The sequence below is a fragment of the Microtus ochrogaster genome, unplaced genomic scaffold, assembly GCF_000317375.1.
Source record: "Microtus ochrogaster isolate Prairie Vole_2 unplaced genomic scaffold, MicOch1.0 UNK17, whole genome shotgun sequence".
Lineage (NCBI taxonomy): Eukaryota > Metazoa > Chordata > Mammalia > Rodentia > Cricetidae > Microtus > Microtus ochrogaster.
This window is the reverse complement of record NW_004949115.1, coordinates 1,470,624-1,490,318: the sequence shown is the minus strand read 5'-3', so window position 1 is coordinate 1,490,318 and position 19,695 is coordinate 1,470,624. Positions and strand designations below refer to the sequence as shown.

The window sequence follows — 19,695 nt, the reverse complement described above, 5'->3', positions numbered from 1 at the left end:
AATTTAAGGCTCCATTCTTACAGCAAAGAGGCCCTGTTTGGGGAGCCTGTTTAGACCTGTCTCTTCCTTTTGTTTGTTTTCTTTTTGTCTCTCTCTGGGGAAACCTGGCTCCTGAACCCTGGTTACCTCTCTCTCCATTCTGGGCCCCACAGCATGTTTCTATATAGCTCCCTTGGTTGCTCATAGCTTTCTTGGCAGTTCTCCCAGCAACACGGGAAGGGGACAGAAATCACTGACTCGTGTCAGCTCTGTGAGGGAACCCAACTAAAGCCGTGGAATGCCAAGTCAGTACAATTACTTGAACTAGCAAAGACATGCACAGGGACAGAAGCCATGATTTCTTTGATACGAATGATAATAAATCATATACATTAATCTTTCTGAATGTGGAAGGAATGAGCATTTCTTTTGAGTTTTTGAAAATGAAAAAGTAAGTCTGTGCATAGTATGAGCCTGCTATGATCACTAAGGTAATTAATTGATTTTTTTTCCATTGATCAAACTTTAAATTTTGTTTCATATGAAAAGACTTCCTTTCCTGCCTCCATGATACTCCAACCTCTGTTCTTCATTCAAAGTCTCCACAACAAAATTTATTGAGCAGGAAATAGATGACTTTGGGGAAACCATCTAGTTGATCTTCTGGTGCGGGAGAATTGTCTGTATTCTGTCAATCATGTTATAAATAAACACTAATTGGCCAGGCAGAAAGTATAGGAGGGAAAACCAGACAGGAAGTAGAAATGATGTAATGAGAACAGGAGATTTCTGGGAAGGAGTAAGTTGATTCCTCCCACTCCTACCCAGATCATCGAAGCACCACGATGTGATCTACCCCACTGAAAAAAGGTACTGAGCCACATGGCTAACATAGATCAGAAAAATGGGTTAATCAAGATGTGAGAGTTAGCAAGTGAGAGACTAGAGCTAATGGGCTAATCAGCTTATAATTTATGGAGACCTATGTGTGATTTTCTTTGGGGGCTAAACAGTTGTGGGGTACTGGGCAGGACAGAAAACCCAAACAAGCAGGCCTGGCCCCCTTCATATTACAATCTTCCTCCCTGGATACCATATGAAAAATCATTGGGAGGTTCTAATGTCCCACAGAGAAAGGTCATCTCACAGTCTTCCTCTGTGACATGGATTTCACTTGACTTGAGGAAGAATGCCTTTCAATGGGATCAGCAGGAGGCATGAAATGCTTTGAAGGGGTTAGGGAATGTAAGGAAAAGGAACAAGCATCATTTACAAGAGCGTTCAAACAGTAAAAACATGATACATTTATCTAAATAGAAGCCAGGCAGCACCAAGTCACCACCTCCAGTGAATGTATGTATGTGCTTTCTAAGGTGGACGCATTCGGAGAAAGATAGCATCTAAACAGCAGACAATGTAAACCTTGCTTTCTCTACACTAGAGGTTTGGGACATACTACTCAACTTTTCCCAACAAGGAACCTGGTATTTGTCCTTTCTGTCTCTCACTTCAATCCATCCCATTTATTCCTCACCAACTTAACATTCCCAAAAAAACATTTCTGTAACAATATTTTAAAGATATTCTTAGTAATGCCATATCATACAAATTTCTCTGCTTTGGGGGTTTTGTGCTCTTTATGCTTTGATCTATCTGCATGGCCAGGTAGGTAAGCACTCCACTGTCTCTTCTTCCAGGAGAGGCCTGGTGTTTGTAATATGTTTGCACTGCCTAGAGGCACGGGCATCTGAGGGCTTTCTTAAATGTTTGCCTAAAGGGTTTGAACCTCACATAACACAACAAGAAAAATGAATTAGAGAATCTAGGCTAGGACATCCACCTCTGTAGATTTTTTTAAGTGAAAGACCCCATTAAATAATTGGATATGGGCCACATTTGTTAAAATAAAAGCCCTTTTGAAAAGATGACAATGAAGGCAATTTCTGCAAAGTAATGTACATTTTCCCATTGACTTTTACTAGTGTGCAAGAGAGATGCTGTGCAATTAATTTTGTTGACCATTCTTGGAAGACTTCCATCAATACACATGCCCAAAGTAGATACCAAATGCCTTCTCTGACATAAGTATAGAGATGAAGTGAGTTTCCATATAGTGAGTGGCCTGCAAAAAGGGAAAAGTCCTGCTTAGAACTCTAAGATATGATATGTCCTCAGCTGTCCAGAGGATAAAGAACCTGAAATGACCCTATCCTATAGCAACACTGACGAATATCTTGCATATCATCATAGAACCTTCATCTGGTGACGGATGGCGTTAGAGACATAGACCCACACTGGAGCACTGGACTGAGCTCTCAAGGTCCCAATGAGGAGCAGAAGGAGGGAGAACATGAGCAACGAAGTTGGGACCACGAGGGGTGCACCCACCCATTGAGACAGTGGAGCTGATCTATTGGGAGCTCACCAAGGCCAGCTGGACTGTGAAGGGAAAAGCATGGGATATAACTGGTCTCTCTGAACATGGCGAACAATGAGGACTGATGAGAAGCTAAGGACAATGGCACGGGGTTTTGATCCTACTTAATGTGTTGGCTTTGCGGGAGCCTAGCCAGTTTGGATGTTCACCTTCCTAAATATAGACGGAGGGGGGAGGACCTAGGACTTACCACAGGGCAGGGAACCCTGACTGCCCATTGGACTGGAGAGGGAGGGGGAGGGAAGTGTGGGGAGGGGGGAGAAAGGTGGGAGGGGGGGGAAGGGTGGGAGGAGGGGGAGGGAAATGGGAGGCTGGGAGGAGGTGGAAACTTGTTTTTTTTCCTTTTCTCAATAATAAAAAAAAAAGATATGATATGATTCCTCCCCAAATTTGTTACCACAGAAGAAAACCAGGTTCTCCTTAAGCATGAAGTTTATTTCTTTAGACTTTAAAACACAAAAACATTAGGGAACAGTCTAAAATTCAAACAATGATATGATGGTATCCTGGCAGTATAGAGTTATTATTTGCTGGGCTAGAAAAAAGGAAGGCAATTGATTTGTGAGTACTTGGTCTATGTCTAGGCATATTTTCTCCACTCCAAGTCTCTTCAATTTGCAGTACTCCAAGCACTGTGAATAAGGCATGGAGTTGAGATGCTTATGGGCATGGGAAGAAGACCTATTTGACATAACAGGAAGAACAAAAAGCATGAGGATGAGCCATACTGTGTCACTTGCAGGAGGCCTCTTAACCCTTTGGATACTTTCTTCTGAGCATTTTCATGTTTAATATGAGAAGGAAGAACATTCCTGGGTGTGTTAATGAAAGCCTTTTACAACCCATTGTTTATAACATGGGAGCTGGATTCAACCTTCCCAAGTTTAAGATTCTGTAATGTTTCAAAATTTTACTGATTGATTTTAAGCACATGTGTGTTTTGCCTGCATATGTGTCTGTGAGCCATGCACATGCCTAGTATAGGTGTCAGATCCCCTGGGGCTGGAATTACAGATGGCTGGAGCCACTATATGAGTACTGGGAGTTGAACCCCAGTCCTCTGGAAGAGCAGTCAGTGCTTTTAACTGCTGAGCTATCTCTCCAGATCCAGATTCTGTGATTTGTTTTTTTGAGACAGGGTTTCTCTGTGTAACATCCCTAGCTGTCTTGGAACTAGCTCTTGATCTCACAAAGATCTGCCTGCCTCTGCCTCCTTGTGGGATTAAAGGCGTGTACTATTACCACCCAGCAGATTCTATAATCTTAAAAAAAAGTTTTTTTGGTTGTCTCATTTAAAGTTCTGAGATCTTCACTGTATTGTGAATGTTGGTTGCATTAGTATTCTGTATGGAAAGCTTGAACAATCTGAGGATAGCCATTTTTCTCTTATGTAAAGTTCTTTTGCATGTTTCCTGGTCCCCGTCTAGTTTAACTATGGCCTATGCCACAACTTCTCAAATGGTGGGTCATGTGCCCACATGCGATTTTGTAATGTAATGCGGGGTTGGTGGAAATTTAGCAATAGTAAAGGTTTATGGCTACACAAAGACTAAGATCTTAATTCAGAATCAAACACATAATGAATCCAAGGTGTTTCTAGCCACACTTGCCTTTATGGTGTCAAACAGCTTCACTGTAGCCTTGATTCTGAACACATAACACTAGCACTCAGTACTGAACATACCACACAATTGTCAATGGATACTGTTTGAAGTACATCCACTCAGGTCCAAGATCACTATATGTTATAAATTGTAGTGTATTTAATTGTGTTTAAATACAATTAAACACTGTGGTGGTTTAAAAGAAAATGGTGGAATAGCGATTAGGAGGTATGACTTTGTTGGAGTAGGTGTGGTCTTGTTGGAGGAAGTGTGTCACTGAGGGGCTGACCTTTGAGGTCTCTTATGCTTAAGCTACTCCCAGTGCCACAGTCTACTTCCCGTTGCCTGCATATCAACATGTAGCAGTTGCCTCTCCAGCACCTTGTCTGCCTGCACACCTCCATGTCCCACCATGATGGTAATGGATGGAACCTCAGAAGTGTAAGCAAGCCACCACAATTAAATGTTTTCTTTATAAGCATTGCTGTGTTTATGGTGTCTATTAAATGTTCTCTTCGTAACCATTGCTGTGTTCATGGTATCTATTCACAGCAATAGAAACCCTAACTAAGACATATACAAAGTAGTTTGTTCTTATAGAATGGTTTAATGATAAGAAACAAAGACTTTTAAATATTTTTACCATCATTCCTCAACATGTACATTTGGATTTATTGTGGTAGAATGTTTAATTTTAAAATTGATGCTTAAGTTGCTGGCTTTAGTTTCATAAAGAGTTATTAATTGAATTTGGCCTAGAATAATGATATTATTTCCAAGACTCTCTGAAATGACTGTACACATATTTCTTTGTACTATTTATGTGAAATGGCCTTTCTCAGCATCAACAATTATACAATAAAAATATCCATGAACCCTGTAAAGCAGTTGAAGATGTGTTATAGATCAGTTGCTCATCTTATCACTATGACAAAATACCAAACAACAGCAACTTGGGGAAGGGCTTATTTTGGCTTATAGTTCTAAGGGTACAGTCCATCATGGTAGCGAGCGATCGGTGGCAAGAGCAATAGGTAGGAGCTCACATTGTTTCTACAGTTGGGAAACTGATCATTGAATCTTGATACTCAGATTGCTCTCACCTTTTCACTCAACCTCACAGGTAGGGTGGGTCTCCTGCCTCTGTTAACTTAATCTAGATGACCCCCTCACAAATATACCCAGAGATCAATATACTCCATCACACTCTATAGCTCATAGCACAAAATATTCAACAGAGATTTGTTATTTATGTAAAAACTAACAAGCAAACCTATCTAATTATTATGTAAATTTACTTTAATCTTCAACAAATAGTGAAATCATAAGTATACAGAATTGTTTTATAGTAAGATCCTTCATAATTTATTATTAGTGAATGTTTGATTTGTTATATACATGACCGGTTACTTAAAATTTTTCTTGGGCAAAAAGGGTTATGAGTAGGAAAAATACTTAGTGTAAACCTGTAGTCTCTAAAGTCCTTTGATTAAACAGCCCCTCCAGTTAATAAAAGGTAACTTTGGAGTTGGGATGTAGCATCACAGCATAGTGCTTATCGGGTATACATAAAGCCCAGCTAGGCTCAATGCCTAGCACTGAAGGCATGCTTCTTTGACTCTTGTATGTCTTATAACAGATTGCTAATAATTACACAAATAATATAACCATTATACTCTTTGGACATGCACATGAATCTATATATATGATGAAACAGCATGTTAAATGCCTTGGGTAGTGTCCTACTTAGGGTTACTATTTCTCTGATGAAACACGAGAACCAAAAGCAAGTTGGGAGGAAAGGCTTTATTTGGCTTACACTTCTGTGTCACTGTTCATCACCAAAGGAAGTCAGGACAGGAACTCAAATAGGACAGGAACCTAGAGGCAAGAACTGTTGTAGAGGCCATGGAGGGATGCTGCTTACTGGCTTGCTCCATATGACTTCCTCACCTGCATTCTCAGAGAAACTAGGACCACTAGCTCACAGATGGAACTACCCATAATGGGCAGGATCCTTGCCCAATCACTAATCAAGAAATCAAGAAAACGCCTCATTGACTTGCTTGTACTCGGATCTTTGGGAGGCATTTTTTTAAATTGAGGTTCACTCCTCTCAGATGACTTTATCGTGTTTCAAGTTGATGTAAAACTAGCCAGCAAAGGTAGTGTCCTCTTCCCTCCCTCCATTCCTTCTTCCTTCCTTTGCTCTGAATCAAACTTAGGGCCTCAGCACACTATGCTCCATGCACTACCATTCAGCTCCATGCCCCTAGCTTGGGAATCTTAGCATCTTTCTATATTTTTATAACATAATCCTAAAATAATATTTTCTTCCACATCCAATGGATTGACTTGCATGACCTACCTCTAATCCCACTGATCTAGACTCTGAGATTTAGAATCTTTTGACAAAAGTGATGCTTTTGTAAACTGCATTTAAAGGACTCCTTCCTGATACCCTGAAGATGAATTTTTCATGCTTGCATAGGTGGCAAAGAATAAAAGGATGGCGATAGAGACGTAGACTGGTGACCCAGGAAGTGATCTCATGAAACTGAATGCAGAAGAGGGAAGTTGTGTGAGGAGGCCATGACTGGGAAAACGGGGAAGAGAGATGGAGAGAGAGAAAAGCTAAATCAAGAGTGAGGGAAGTCTAGAGGGGTACAGGAAGAAATTAGGGACTAGGCAGAAAGAGCAAGGACAAAATAGGGGGTAAATAACTGGCAAGGGGCAAAGAAGGCAGATTCTAGGATGACAGGCTATGTCACAGATTGAGGTACAAGATGCTCACTTCCAGTTTCATAGCCAGTATCTCTGTCATATGGATTAGCAGAGTCAGTGAAAGGAAAACTGGGCAGTCTCAAAGGACAGATGACTGTGCATTCAACTCCTCATGTGTGTAGGGTGACCTCGGTCCTGCTCATCAGAGGTGGAAATGTGTTTAGACACTGCAAGGACAGTGAACCTTGCTGAAGCAGGAGTGAATTTCAAAGCTAAAACTGTAAACAGAATGATTCCCAAGCAAGGCAGAAAAGAATGTTCTGGTAAATAGCCATCCCTGTGACTATCTTCAAATGACCTACTACAGTGTTAGGAGCTTTTGGTAGCAGCAGGAAAGAAACTACGGCTGTGGGGGCTGCAGCCCTAGTTCAGAGATAGGGTGCTTGCCTTGCATATGTGGGGCCTTGGATTTGAACTCTAGTACCTCATAAGAAAAAAAAACACCACTCTGAGTGATTGAAGACAGAGGAAGCTTCCTAAAGCCACCCAAAAGTCATGACTGTCAAGTGTTGCTCTTTATATCTCAATAGAACACTAGAAAGCACAAGAAGTCACTCTGGGGAAAACAGAACTTCAGAGCACAGTAACAGAGTGTTTAAGTTACATCATGGGAGGTGGTAGATTCTTGGAGATCACACAATGCACTGCTTTTATTTTCCTTCGAGGTATACTGAATCCCTCCAAGGAGAAAACAGTAGTTGGCAAAGCTCAGGCATAACACTTAGGTCTCTGGAGAGCCAAAGGAGTCCTCCTGTCTTTACAGCCATGTATTCATCTTCCCCTTCAGCTACGTGGCTTCTTTTTAATAGGAACTGCTCTTCCAGCAAGGAAAATAAACTCCATGTATGTTCCAATATGATCAAAAAATGATTAAGATCATCTGTGAACATATTAGCTATGATTTCACCTTGAGCCTGAGCACAGACACTAACTTTTAAGATTACCATCAATTACCCCTGGACCTAAATAACCTTTTAAAATTATTATCAGTTACTCCTGGACCTAAATAAGCATCCATAATTACCAAAGAACCTTTCCTATCTCCCTTCCCCACTGCCACCCAGCAGCTACTTCCCTGCTCAGACTCAACCTCCCTTATTCCCCATCGAGGGGAAGAAACAGGTGAAGATCAAGCCCATCATTTCTGTGAAAGATTCAAACATCATCACACACTCCTCCAAATCCACATCTACTTTTATCTCCTGAAATTCCCACTACAAAGCTTCTCCTGCCAAGATAATCTATTTTCAGTTCCCCATATTTAAAAGGCATGTCTATTTCTAACTTTCTTTTCACTAAGAACTAGTTCTCTCTAAAGCAGCCTCTCTCTTTTATTAAATGCTCTTCAAGTTGCAAAAAAAAAAAAACAAAAAATAAAAAAAATAAAAGGCTTTAAGGACAAAGTTGGTGGTAAGGAGAAGGAAATAAGTGTCCAAAAGTTATGAATTATTTAAGAATGCCCTTATCTTGGTGGAGCAGATTGATGGCAGAAAAAAAATGATTTTTTTTTTAGCCAAATCTCTTGTAAGTAAAAAATAAGAAGTGATCAGGCAAAAGAAGAGTCAAAGTAAAAATCTCAGAGGAGTTAGAGAAACCCGGATCCCAAAGCAAACAATAAGAGCCAGAAGGTGGAACCCTGACAACCAAATGGGATCCAATGAACATGAGGAAGTGCCTGGTCTGGATTCTCCTTTTTTACTGTTGCTGTGTCCTTCGTGCATAGGAGACTTACACGGCTTTATAATGGTCTCATACCTAACCCCGGACATGTCAAGAAGGACTGGAACTACACATAGTCATTTGGCCAGTCCTTTTTGAAACAGTTTATTATGCTTACCAGCCATGCAAGGTATAAGACAGTGTCTGTCCTTCAGGCGTTCATAACACTGGCCAGTGCTAACAAGCGATTAGTTTGCTGTAATTCAACATAAAGTAAAGATGATGGAGTAGGTAACATCAGCCTTATGGCTCATGGAACGTTAATGCATGTCTTTAGTTTTAAAGGATAAATTAACAGAAGCAAGTTAGCAGAGAACAAGTACAGCCAATGAAGGGATAGCAGCCTCAGAATAGCATTATCAAAACACATACCAGGTTCTGAGAAATATGTTATATATGTATAAATATATATTTTACGTATGTATACTTAAAATTTTGTCTGTTTCATTTGTGAAGGGACAAATGTTGTGTAGTGATGAGAGGAAATGCTGGGGAGGGACTTAATGGCCAGGTCTTGGAGGATTTTGAACATTTAGTAATGAAAGTTTTTATTGGGAATCTATAGGGGTGGCTACTGAAAGATTTTAAGCAACAGTTTCATAATGATTTGTGTGTTTTGGAAAAATTGGGGAAGCACAATGATTAGGATAGAGTGAGGTAAAGGACTGGGAGAAGAAGCTACACTCAATGACAGTAATTCAGGCAAGAATCAACACAAACCGAGGTCAGATAAGCTAGCAGAGAGAAAACTGAGTGCTTAGCAGATGGATTAAGGTAGCTAAATTGACAACAGGTTGAAGGGGTTGGTGGGGAAAGGAAACACAGGGACAGTTGTTAGCTTTCTAGTGTAAGCAATTGTTTGATGTGCCATTTGCAGAGACTGCTTGGATTCCCCTAGGTAGAGATCATTTGTCCATTTCATGATTTGGGAAGCCATGTCCTACACAGCTTGAGAGTTTATGATGCTTCAGTTTCCTGAGAAACTGATCTCAAGTGACCCAAATTCTTGTTGTTGATCTCCATCCTGCTGCTGCTCCCCCCATCCAAAATATATTTACCCGAAAGTCCAGAACCCAGATGCACTGTCCTCTAGTGGGTTGGTTTATTCTCCTACGAAAAGTTAGTATTCCTTGTATCGGTTGACTTGTGCCATGGCTACGGACATGATTCTCCATTTTTCTTGTGAAGTAGCCAGTTGCTGTGTACATCTTTCCTTCCTTCCTCTGTCCCCCATATACTCCTGCATTATCCTCTTAGATTCCCTGTTGCTCTAATCTCATCATCCTGTTGGATCATATGTTAATAATCCTGTAGATACAGTGGATAGTGAGGAGTTTACCATGTCGTACATAAACAGCAGAAGGCTGTGAAAACAGGTAAAACGCTGAAATAATATTAAAAACAAAACAAACAACAACAAAACAAAGATCCTCCTCACACCCTAAATTTCAGACAGACGCACACTACCAGGCACTAATACACAGGCAGTTTTCCAATCCTGTAAAGGAAAAATGAAAGGGGTGGATGTCAATCTAAAATGCTTTGGTTAATCAAATCACAGGAAAATAAAATAAAAATAAAATCAAGAGAATAACTGAAAAGAATGGTTCCTCTGGATAACAAACTTATACCCAAGAAAGAAATTTGAAAGTCAAATATTAAATTTAAGTGTCTAGTTTTGTTTTAAGGCAATAACTTTTATTTAGCACAGGGAAATATGCCATCTTTTAAAAACTGTCCTTTCTGTAGTAGGCTAAGATTTCAGTAATAGGAGCTAAGCAAGTCATGTAGCACAGTCTCTATGAAAAAAAAGCACAGTGGGGCATTAGAAAGTACAACACAATTCCTCCATATTTGGCTAGAGCTTTTACCAGGCATGGCATAATTTGGAGACATCAGTCAAAGATAGCTACAGCCAACAAGGGTTGGATTGCTGTTTGTAGGCATGTTAGGTGTTGTGGAAATATCCCAGTCAGTTCAAGAGGCCTTTGGCAAAGGAAAAGTACATACTGCCCAGCAAGTTATGTAGTTGATGTCTCTTCAAGGCAGGAGGCGGCCTGCCAGGGGCTGCAGCATTGCTCAGAAGTGACCCAATCTCCTGCTTCCTCCCAGCTGGAGAAGAACAGCTTGGGATCCAAATGGGGCCGTCTGCTCAGCTAAGGAAAACAGTCTCAAATCTTTCTGACATCTGCACAAAAAGCGAACCAAGAGGTTGTCCCACATGGTTAATAGTGCTGAGGCCAGATTAAAGAACTCTGCTTGTTCCTGAGAATTTAGGAGAGCTGGGAGGGTGACAAAAGAGGACACAGAGGTTTCGTGGCATTAAGCACTTCTGTTCCCAGCTTGTCCTAAGAGCAGGGGCCTTACCTGTTTGTAAAAATACAACATTCTTTCTCTTTCCTCATAAATCACAGGTTGGTGCATTGCAATAAGCCTGGCAAATAGGCTCAGATATCTCAGACTTGACAAACAGACATTAAGAACACAAGAAACTGTGGAGCCTATGTCTTCTTAATACTGAAATGCAGCTGTGCACAGTGATAGCTCATTTTCCTCTGTCCCTGCCCAGCAAGCACTCACATTTGTAAAGAAGTTAGACTTGGGCTCCAAATGTTCAGAACCCAAATGAGGGTTCCTCAGAGAATCTTGATAAAATCAAACCTCAGCTTGGGGGTTAAAGAGTGAGGTAGCTCCAGGCATGTGTGCCTGGTGGAGGACCGACCTCTGGAGGACCAGCCTCTGGAGGACCAGATTCAGTCACTGTTAAATGATTCCAAAGCATAAGTGGTCGAGGGTTCCTCAGTTCCCTGATGCTTGAGTCTTATCACCCTGTCCCAGCCACAAGTCATCAGGAAACACTGTTTGCTGTCAAACTTCACATCTTCTCTGCTTCCACATGGGCCATTTTGATTTACCATGTCCTTGCAGTGATAAGATCCATCACCTCAAAGGATATGTGCAGGAAATGCTCAGAAGACACAGACTTGCAGTGAATATGTCAACATGTGCTGAGATTCACGGGTTATCAGTGAATGAGGATACATTTTACTCGTTGTAGTAGCAAAACTGTGGCAACACAAACATTCACATACCAAGAGAATGAAGATATGAATCCAAAGATACGCTGTGGGGTAATTTTCCAGTAGTTTCAAAAGTTAGAACGGATACACAATAATTCTGATCTTTAGTATCTATGTAGCTATCTGCACAAGAAACTTTAAGTATTTTCAAGACAGCTTTGCCTTTATGAAGTGGCAAAAATACAGAACAACCTAAAATTACTAGCAAAATGGACAGTCACTCAACTAGAGGTCGAAGCAAAGCCCTTAGGATTAACACTCAAAGACACACACACATACACATACATACACACTCAAAACCAACCAACCAACAACAACAAAAATTGAAAATAAACACCCTCTCCCCAAAACATTTCAATTCTATTTGGGAAATAAATGCTTTTAAAAATGAAGAGTGAATGTATATATGTGTGCATACACATTACTGATTACAGGTAGAAAAGAGTCACAAGGACAATAGTGGTCCTGAGAGAGCCTCAAGGGGACCTTTGCTTTGTACTCCTGGCACATTGATGAAAAGTGAATTGGGGCCAGCGAGATCGCTCGGCTGCTAAAGGTGATTTCTGCCAAGACTGACAACTAGAATTCCACCCTGAAACCCAAATAGTACAAAGAGAGAAACAACATGGTACAAAGAGAGAAAAAAAGAGAGTTCGGCCCCCAAGGCTCAAATGGTCCAGAGACTTGTTATCCTCTGACCTCCACATGCATAAAGTGCCCGCCAACAAAATAAATCAATGTAAAGAAATCCTTTTAAAAGAGCACACTGGCCTTGGTGGCTACAATAAACACAGCTTCACCAGAAGGTAGGAGTAGGTAAGCGAATGAAACAAACAGGTAAGAAATTAAAAGACGGACACAATAGCCAGGAATCTGTCATCAATTTACTGTGCGAAACCAGGAAGTCATTGTCCCTCTAAATTGGTACAGTCAGTGGACGAGATGAACAGCTCCCTAAAAATGCCTTCCTTTTCTGATAGCTTATGATTTTCTAAGTTCATGTCTTTAATGGGCATGATCCTTTCTGATGAAGAGAGGGCTTTTATTCTTTTCCCTCAGACTCTGGCATAGTTTGACATTTCACTTTACTGCAAATGGAAGATAATGAAAGAGAAGGTGGAACGGTCACCATGTTCCCTCTGCCTATGTGTTTGAAGGTTTGCTTGACCCACTTATGCTACTATCTTCCTCTGACAGTGTAAGCTCTTTCTTTGGCTTATTTGACTTTGATGAGAATGCAAGCATAACATAATTTTAGAAGTTAGAAGATCTAAACTTATGGCACGGTGGACATAAGTTCTGGGGGGAATCTACCTATAATTTTAGTAGAGTGGATGGCCTTGAATACATTTTCTACATTATACTAAAGACACAGGTTTATTTAGTGAAAATAAATGGTGGCTAAGTATACATAGGCACTGACGGAAATGTGCTTATTGTGATTTACATGGCACTCTGTATGGATGCGTAAAATGCATTTTAAAACATATCCTTTATTTTAATAGAGTATCTGCAAACCATTTTTATAGTTGCCTGCATTTCTGGACTTTACAGCTTCCCCACCCTCTTGCTTCTACCCTCAATAAGCCAGTGATTTGGGAGAACCTGCATCCCAATCTGTAGATAAAAACGGGATCACCTGTTCCCTAGAGTGGCAGAGAGAAACTAAGTGGATATAAATGAGCTATGAAATTCCCCACGTATCTACAAACATTATCATATTCTGGTTCTGCACAATCTAACTAGCTCTTGGAAACACTCCAATGACACTGTGGGGGAGCCTTGGCATTAAGTCAGTGCAGGAAACTGCTTCATGGTCCCTCAGAGATTTGACCAGTCTCTTTCTGCTTATTAGTAGCGAACAAGGTTCCTGCCAGCTTGTTCTCATCACTTTGCTTGTGCTATGAGGTCATACGAGTAAATTCTACACTATTTAATTTTAAAGGAAACATATAAAACAGATAACATCCTCTGTGACTATTTGTCTTTCAACAACGCAATAAGCAACTTACTCTTGCTCCTTTCTCAGGGGAGCATGTACAGCCTCCACTGCAATCTTGGCTCCTGCATGGATTTCCATAGGACGTCTTCTGTCCCTATTTAAAAAAGAGAAAACAATAGTAGATCATGTGAACCAGGGAAAAACATCACCCCAGGGAATCTAACCTTTAGTCACATTCCTCTTCACCAAGTAATGGACTAATGATTTCATCCAATGATGTCACTTGAAGGAAAGACTCATCTTATGTTAGTATGATGGCTATTCTAGGTTGTCAGCTTGACTGTATGTGGAATGAACTATAATTTAGCAATGGAGGGCACATATCTGTGATCTGAATCTTAAGGCAAGAAGACAACATGCCTTTAACCCAGATCTTGAGGCAAGAGGCACACCTTTAATCTGGGCCACATTTTCTTCTAGAAGCCTAGATAAAGGCAATGGAAGAAAGAAGGATTTGCTTTTCTTTGCCTGCTTGCCTTCGCCTTGTTAGAACATCCAGAAGAGACCAGCTGAGACATCATGGGACTGAGCAGATACTAGATTCTTGGACTTGCCATTCACAACCATTGTTGGACTCGTTGGACTGCAGCCTGTAATTCATTTCAATAAATCTATCTATCTATCTATCTATCTATCTATCTATCTATCTATCTATCTATCTATCATCTAATGTGTATATGTGTGTATACACACATATATATGTGGAGAGAGAGAGAGAGAGAGAGAGAGAGAGAGAGAGAGAGAGAGAGAGAGAGAGAGACTAATTCCATACATTCTTTGACTCTAGAGAACACTGACTAGCATCCTTTTAGGTAAAGTCTATACTTCATCAAATAGCCAATTTGGTAGCTGGTTAAGAAATGATGATACAGACACAACCTCATTAGTAAAAATCCCAGTCACAGAATACAAGAGAATATGTGTTATGTGGGGCTCGTGTGGAAGAAGTTGTCCAGAGATTTATGGATTTGTACTTAATGGCAAAGCAATAGTTGTAGATAATTACCCAGGGAGAACATGCTAGAAAAATAGTAGGAGATGAAAATAGTCACCCTGAACCCTGCTCCCATCTCCTCAGGGTCTATTTTCAGCAGATCATTCAACCTTATAAGTGCCTCTCCTGTACCTCATGAGTCAGATTCAAATTGCTCAAGGACCATCCCACAGCATCCTGGGCACTCTTGAACTTCATTGTCCCCTCTACTCTGCTTGATGACATTGATGATGATGATAACAATGATGACTAATTGAAGTTCTACAAGACCCTCAAATAACCTGATATGTGCTCATCCTGTCTAAACTTTTTTCAGTCTCTCTATGGCCGATGCAGCTCTAAGCACATGCACAGGCATTCTCTATATTCTAAAAACTCAGCATGTAAATTGGATCTCTGTGGACTAGAGTGAGTCCCGGGGTACTCGATTAGTCGCTACAGAATGGGTTGCTATAAAGTGGTTTCCCCTGGCATTTTGGCACTTTCTTCAAGTCAGCTCAGTGCCTTCCCTCATGCCACACTTTCAGACAGCATGGAGTCCTCTCCAAACACAGCTTCGTGATCTTCAACTTCCCTGCCAACAGAACCACAGCTTCTCAAACTATAGACTCTGACCTCATCTGGGGTCATGTGACAGAGAATATGAGTGGTCACAAAAAGTTTCAAAACAATACAATGTTTTTCAACATGCAGCCACTAAAAACGAATTCAGAATCAAACATGCAATGAGTCCAAGGCGTTTCTGGCAGCATTCACCTGTGCTGTGTTAGTGGCTTCACTGCATGTGAACACACAGTATAAATATGTTGCTCTTTGCATGCCTCCACACTGCCTGAGAACCCTCTGCACACATTCGAAACTACTAAACATGACGAACTGCAATATTTTCATAGAACATGAAAAGTTTCCCGCTTTTATAGACATATAATGATTTAATTACAGGAAACAATGACTTTTAGTAGTTCGCGGTCATCATTACTCAGCATGTATCAGATCAGTATGACTTTGAATTTCATCATGTTAGAATGTTTGATTTTTAAAATTTCTCATTTAAGTTGTTGACTTAAGTTTATAAATAACCATTAAATGAATTTTGACTTGGTATAAGGCATACACTCCAACAATTTCTGAACTGGTCCTAAATATGTGTCTGCTATTTATTTGTCCTACACATTTCTGCAGTGTAGTGTTCTCAGCATTAACAATTATAATACCAAAAAGTTGATCAACTCTGAAAATCCTTGAAGATACTGTATATCCTGCATTACAGAATACTCTATATAATATTTGTAAAACAAACATTAGTATACCTCTTTCTCTAGCATGCAAATTTGCTTTCATCTTAAAAACCATCATACCAAAGAATTACTTTAAAATAAAATTTTTGTGATTTGATTTGCCACAGGATCAGTGTCACTTCCTGGAATGTTCTTCTCCAAATGGTTTTTCTTTATTTCTGGCTTCTTTTCATAAGCGAGGTCTCAGTTTGTCTGTTCTCACTCCTGAGAACTCACCTTCAGGTGGTCCCTAGTTACTTCCTTTGTTACATGTGTAGCATCACACACTATCTTCCCCCACTGGAACACAAAATCTGTTTCATCAAGGATGTCATCTGTCTTGGACAATGTTGTAACCTCGATGCCTAAAGCAATAGATGACGCTCAAGTAATGGTTGATGACTACCGGATGAAGCCATGACATGAATCAAGACTGTCCTCAAAGTATTTTAACATGTGGGCCCTAGTGTTTTTTAAGTCTCCCCCTTTTTTTACTAGAGCCTCAATTCAAGGACTCATAATGGAGGAAAACTTTCATCCTGACCTTACCACCCTGGAAAAACAGCTAAACTTGAATTCTAGCTAATATATGCAACACAAACTGTATCTCTAGAGTGGATTTAGTATCATTTGACGTTTTGTTGTTGTTGTTATTAAATAATGGTCACTTTTTCCACAACAAGAAAGGCATATTTATGAGCTGGTCTCACACTTCCCTCCCTCTGTGTAAATGTGTGCCTTTTCCTTATTCTCAGAGAGTACAGTGAATTTTTCAGATGGTCTCTTATCTCTTTAAACATTCCCACAATACTTTATCGCCAAAACACCTCCATAATAAGGTAGTGATGGCAGAGCTATGACAAAATATTACTATTTTAGATTCCAAACACCTTCTCAACATGAGATATTTTATCTCTCTTCTATGCTTTTGACATGCTAAGTGGTACCTTACACTTTCCAGTTGGCCCTCACCTTACAGTATACACACGGGCAAGTTTTTCATGAGAGCAAGATCAAAGGATACTTTGAGAGGAGGCAGCTTGGAGCTGGTAGAGACCAAGAAGAAAATAAAAATAAAACTAAGAGAGCAACTCATTTCTATTACATGTATTTATTATATTCTTTCGTAATCCTTAAAAGGAAGTGATAGGTTTGATATACCGATTTTAGATTTCACACTGGATGTCATATTGTTTCATATTGAACATTCTTCTTTTTAGGATAATGATTATTTAGTATTTCCGTGCCCAAACATTCATGCATTCTAAATCACTCTTTAGGGAATGTTTATAACTCATGGAAAGAGAAAACAGCCATACATGCTATTAAATGGAGAAAGCTACACCTTTCAACTGAGAGTACTCAACAGGTATATTTTGGAACTAGGTTTCATTTCCATATGGCATCTGTTTGGTCTCCCATAAAAATTATCATATCAGACTGGGGTTGGGGGTAAGCAACAGTGAAAAAATGATCTATAATACATTAAGAGCTTCTACATTTCTACTATAGGAGTCATGGAGCTCAATAAGATAGGAGAATAAAATACCAATGATAGCTAAGCAAAAATATAAAGAGCAGAAACTAAGGTTTCCTAGGAATTTTCCAGAATAAGCTGACAGACAGGGAGGCATCACTGTTCTCTGTCACTGGAGAAAGTAACCAGAGAAGCCTCATTAGTCATGAGGCAATGGATGTCAACCTGTAATGTCTGCCCTGTCAGTATCCACAGAGATCTTCAATTACAGTGAGGTGGGCAGAGTTAAAGCACCCTTAGAAAGCCTATCCTCTATCCTAACTTGTATGGGGCCACTCAAATCTCGGTTTTCTTAGTAATCCTTTCTACCATTGAGTGCTCTCAACTTCCACTGAAAAATCCAATTTTCCATTTACACCTACAGAAAATTAAAACTATGAAGACTTTGGGAGATAGTCTAGGGCAGTGTTTCTCTAAAACTCTGCCAGACCACCATCATAACTCCTATTTCAAGTATTTATTCTTTTCCTTTGTAGTCCTGAAAAGAAAACAATAAGAATAAGTTATTATAAGAGTGCAAAAAGTCTGATCTGGTGGTGCAGGACTACAATGCCAAATACTCGGGTAGCTGAAGAAGGAAGATCACAAGGTCAAGGATAGTCTGAGCAACTTAGTGAGATCTTGCCACAAAATAAAAAAAAGTGAAAAATGGCTTAGAGATATAGCTTAATGGTAGAGTGTTTGTCTAGTGCATGCAAGGCAGTGGGTATAATGCCCAGGGAAAAAAGTAAAACTTTATTGATATCTTGAAATCCATATATTATGGACTAATATATGGGTCATTTAAAATAAAACAATATGTATTTTTGATATTTAAAATGCATCCCTAGCTATAATGGAAAATACAATGAAGTGGTCAGAGACTAAGCTGTATATAGAATCAACACAAACATGACATTGTGCTGAACTGGTGATGCTGGGCTATGGTATTGGTTACTCAAATTTTAAGACGTTAGTTGTGATTGGTGCAGTGAGTCGCTGAAGCAGTAAAGAGCTCATGATAATACTCTGAAAAAAATATAACGTCCCTTTTTAATTTGCTAGCTTTATCTAGGAACACTAATGCCATTAAAAAATCATTTCAATATATAAAATGTACCTATGTAATGGACTCTGATTATTACAACTCATTTTCACTTGCATGAATGTAGGTCATAACTCATCATAGTATACAGGGCCCCAAACTATTATTAAGTACCACTTTTGCTAGCATTTAGATAAGCAAATATGGTCCACCCTTTCCAAACACTTTGTAAGTGCAGAATCCTTGTGTAAGAGGCTCTGACGAAATTATTTTGACCTGGGACATAATGGGAAGGACCATGTGCTAACACTTGTGATCTTTTTTTTTTTTTTTTTTTTGGTTTTTCGAGACAGGGTTTCTCTGTAGCTTTGGAGCCTGTCCTGGAACTCCCTTGGTAGACCAGGCTGGCCTCGAACTCACAGAGATCCGCCTGCCTCTGCCTCCCGAGTGCTGGGATTAAAGGCGTGCGCCACCACCGCCCGGCTCAACACTTGTGATCTTAATACCATTCCCATCCCACTACTCCACATGCCATGGCCATAATCACACTTCACATCTTCCCTAGCCACTTCAACATCAGTGAAAAGCTACAGCACTCAAGGTTCCGGTCATTGAGCAAGCATCACATGTTGCTGTGGGACAATCTTACCAAAGGTCCTTAGATTGTGAAGTACAACTTGTTTCTTTAGCCAGATGATGTGGGCTACCCCTCTGTATGTTGACTATTTCTGGGAACTATACTAATGGATCAAAGCATTAGGAAGGTTGAGAACCACTGCTCTAGTAAAGCAATTAATGTGAGCTATTTGTTGGATGATATACACCATGCAAGAGAATAAGAATAGATAAAGAAATAGGAAGTATCATGGACAGAATGCTGCTCTGTTGGGAAAATCAGAGGATATCTTGCTTATGAGGTGACTTATGAGCAGAAAATACTGCTTCTTAAAGTCTTTGGACCAGCATCAATCAACTCTGGGAGTTTCCAGGAAATGAACAGTTTTGTTTCCTTTTGAATTTATAGTCGTTGTGAGAAAACCAAATCTCTTGATTTCTTCCACTACCAGCTTACAAAACCTGAGATACTACAATTCTTTATTACATTCTTACCTATCATTTGTGATGTTGAGGTTTTGGAGATGAAAGCCTTGGTTGTTTTAATAACAAAAATCAGTTTAAATCTTCTATGTCTCAATGCCTGGCATTATTTTTCAGGTCTTTCTGAGGTTTAACATAACACCCCTAGTAAAATGGCAGA

The 19,695-nt window shown here is 39.9% G+C and overlaps 1 protein-coding gene across 1 annotated transcript in view; it reads right to left on the bottom strand.

The window, feature by feature from the left end:
* Col4a6 (collagen type IV alpha 6 chain) overlaps positions 1 to 19,695 on the bottom strand; it is a 329,947-nt gene that overhangs the window by 173,087 nt on the left and 137,165 nt on the right. The window contains exon 3 of the mRNA XM_005367340.2: positions 13,616 to 13,699. Within this exon, the coding sequence (XP_005367397.1) occupies positions 13,616 to 13,699 (84 nt within the window). The remainder of the gene's footprint in view (positions 1 to 13,615; positions 13,700 to 19,695) is intronic.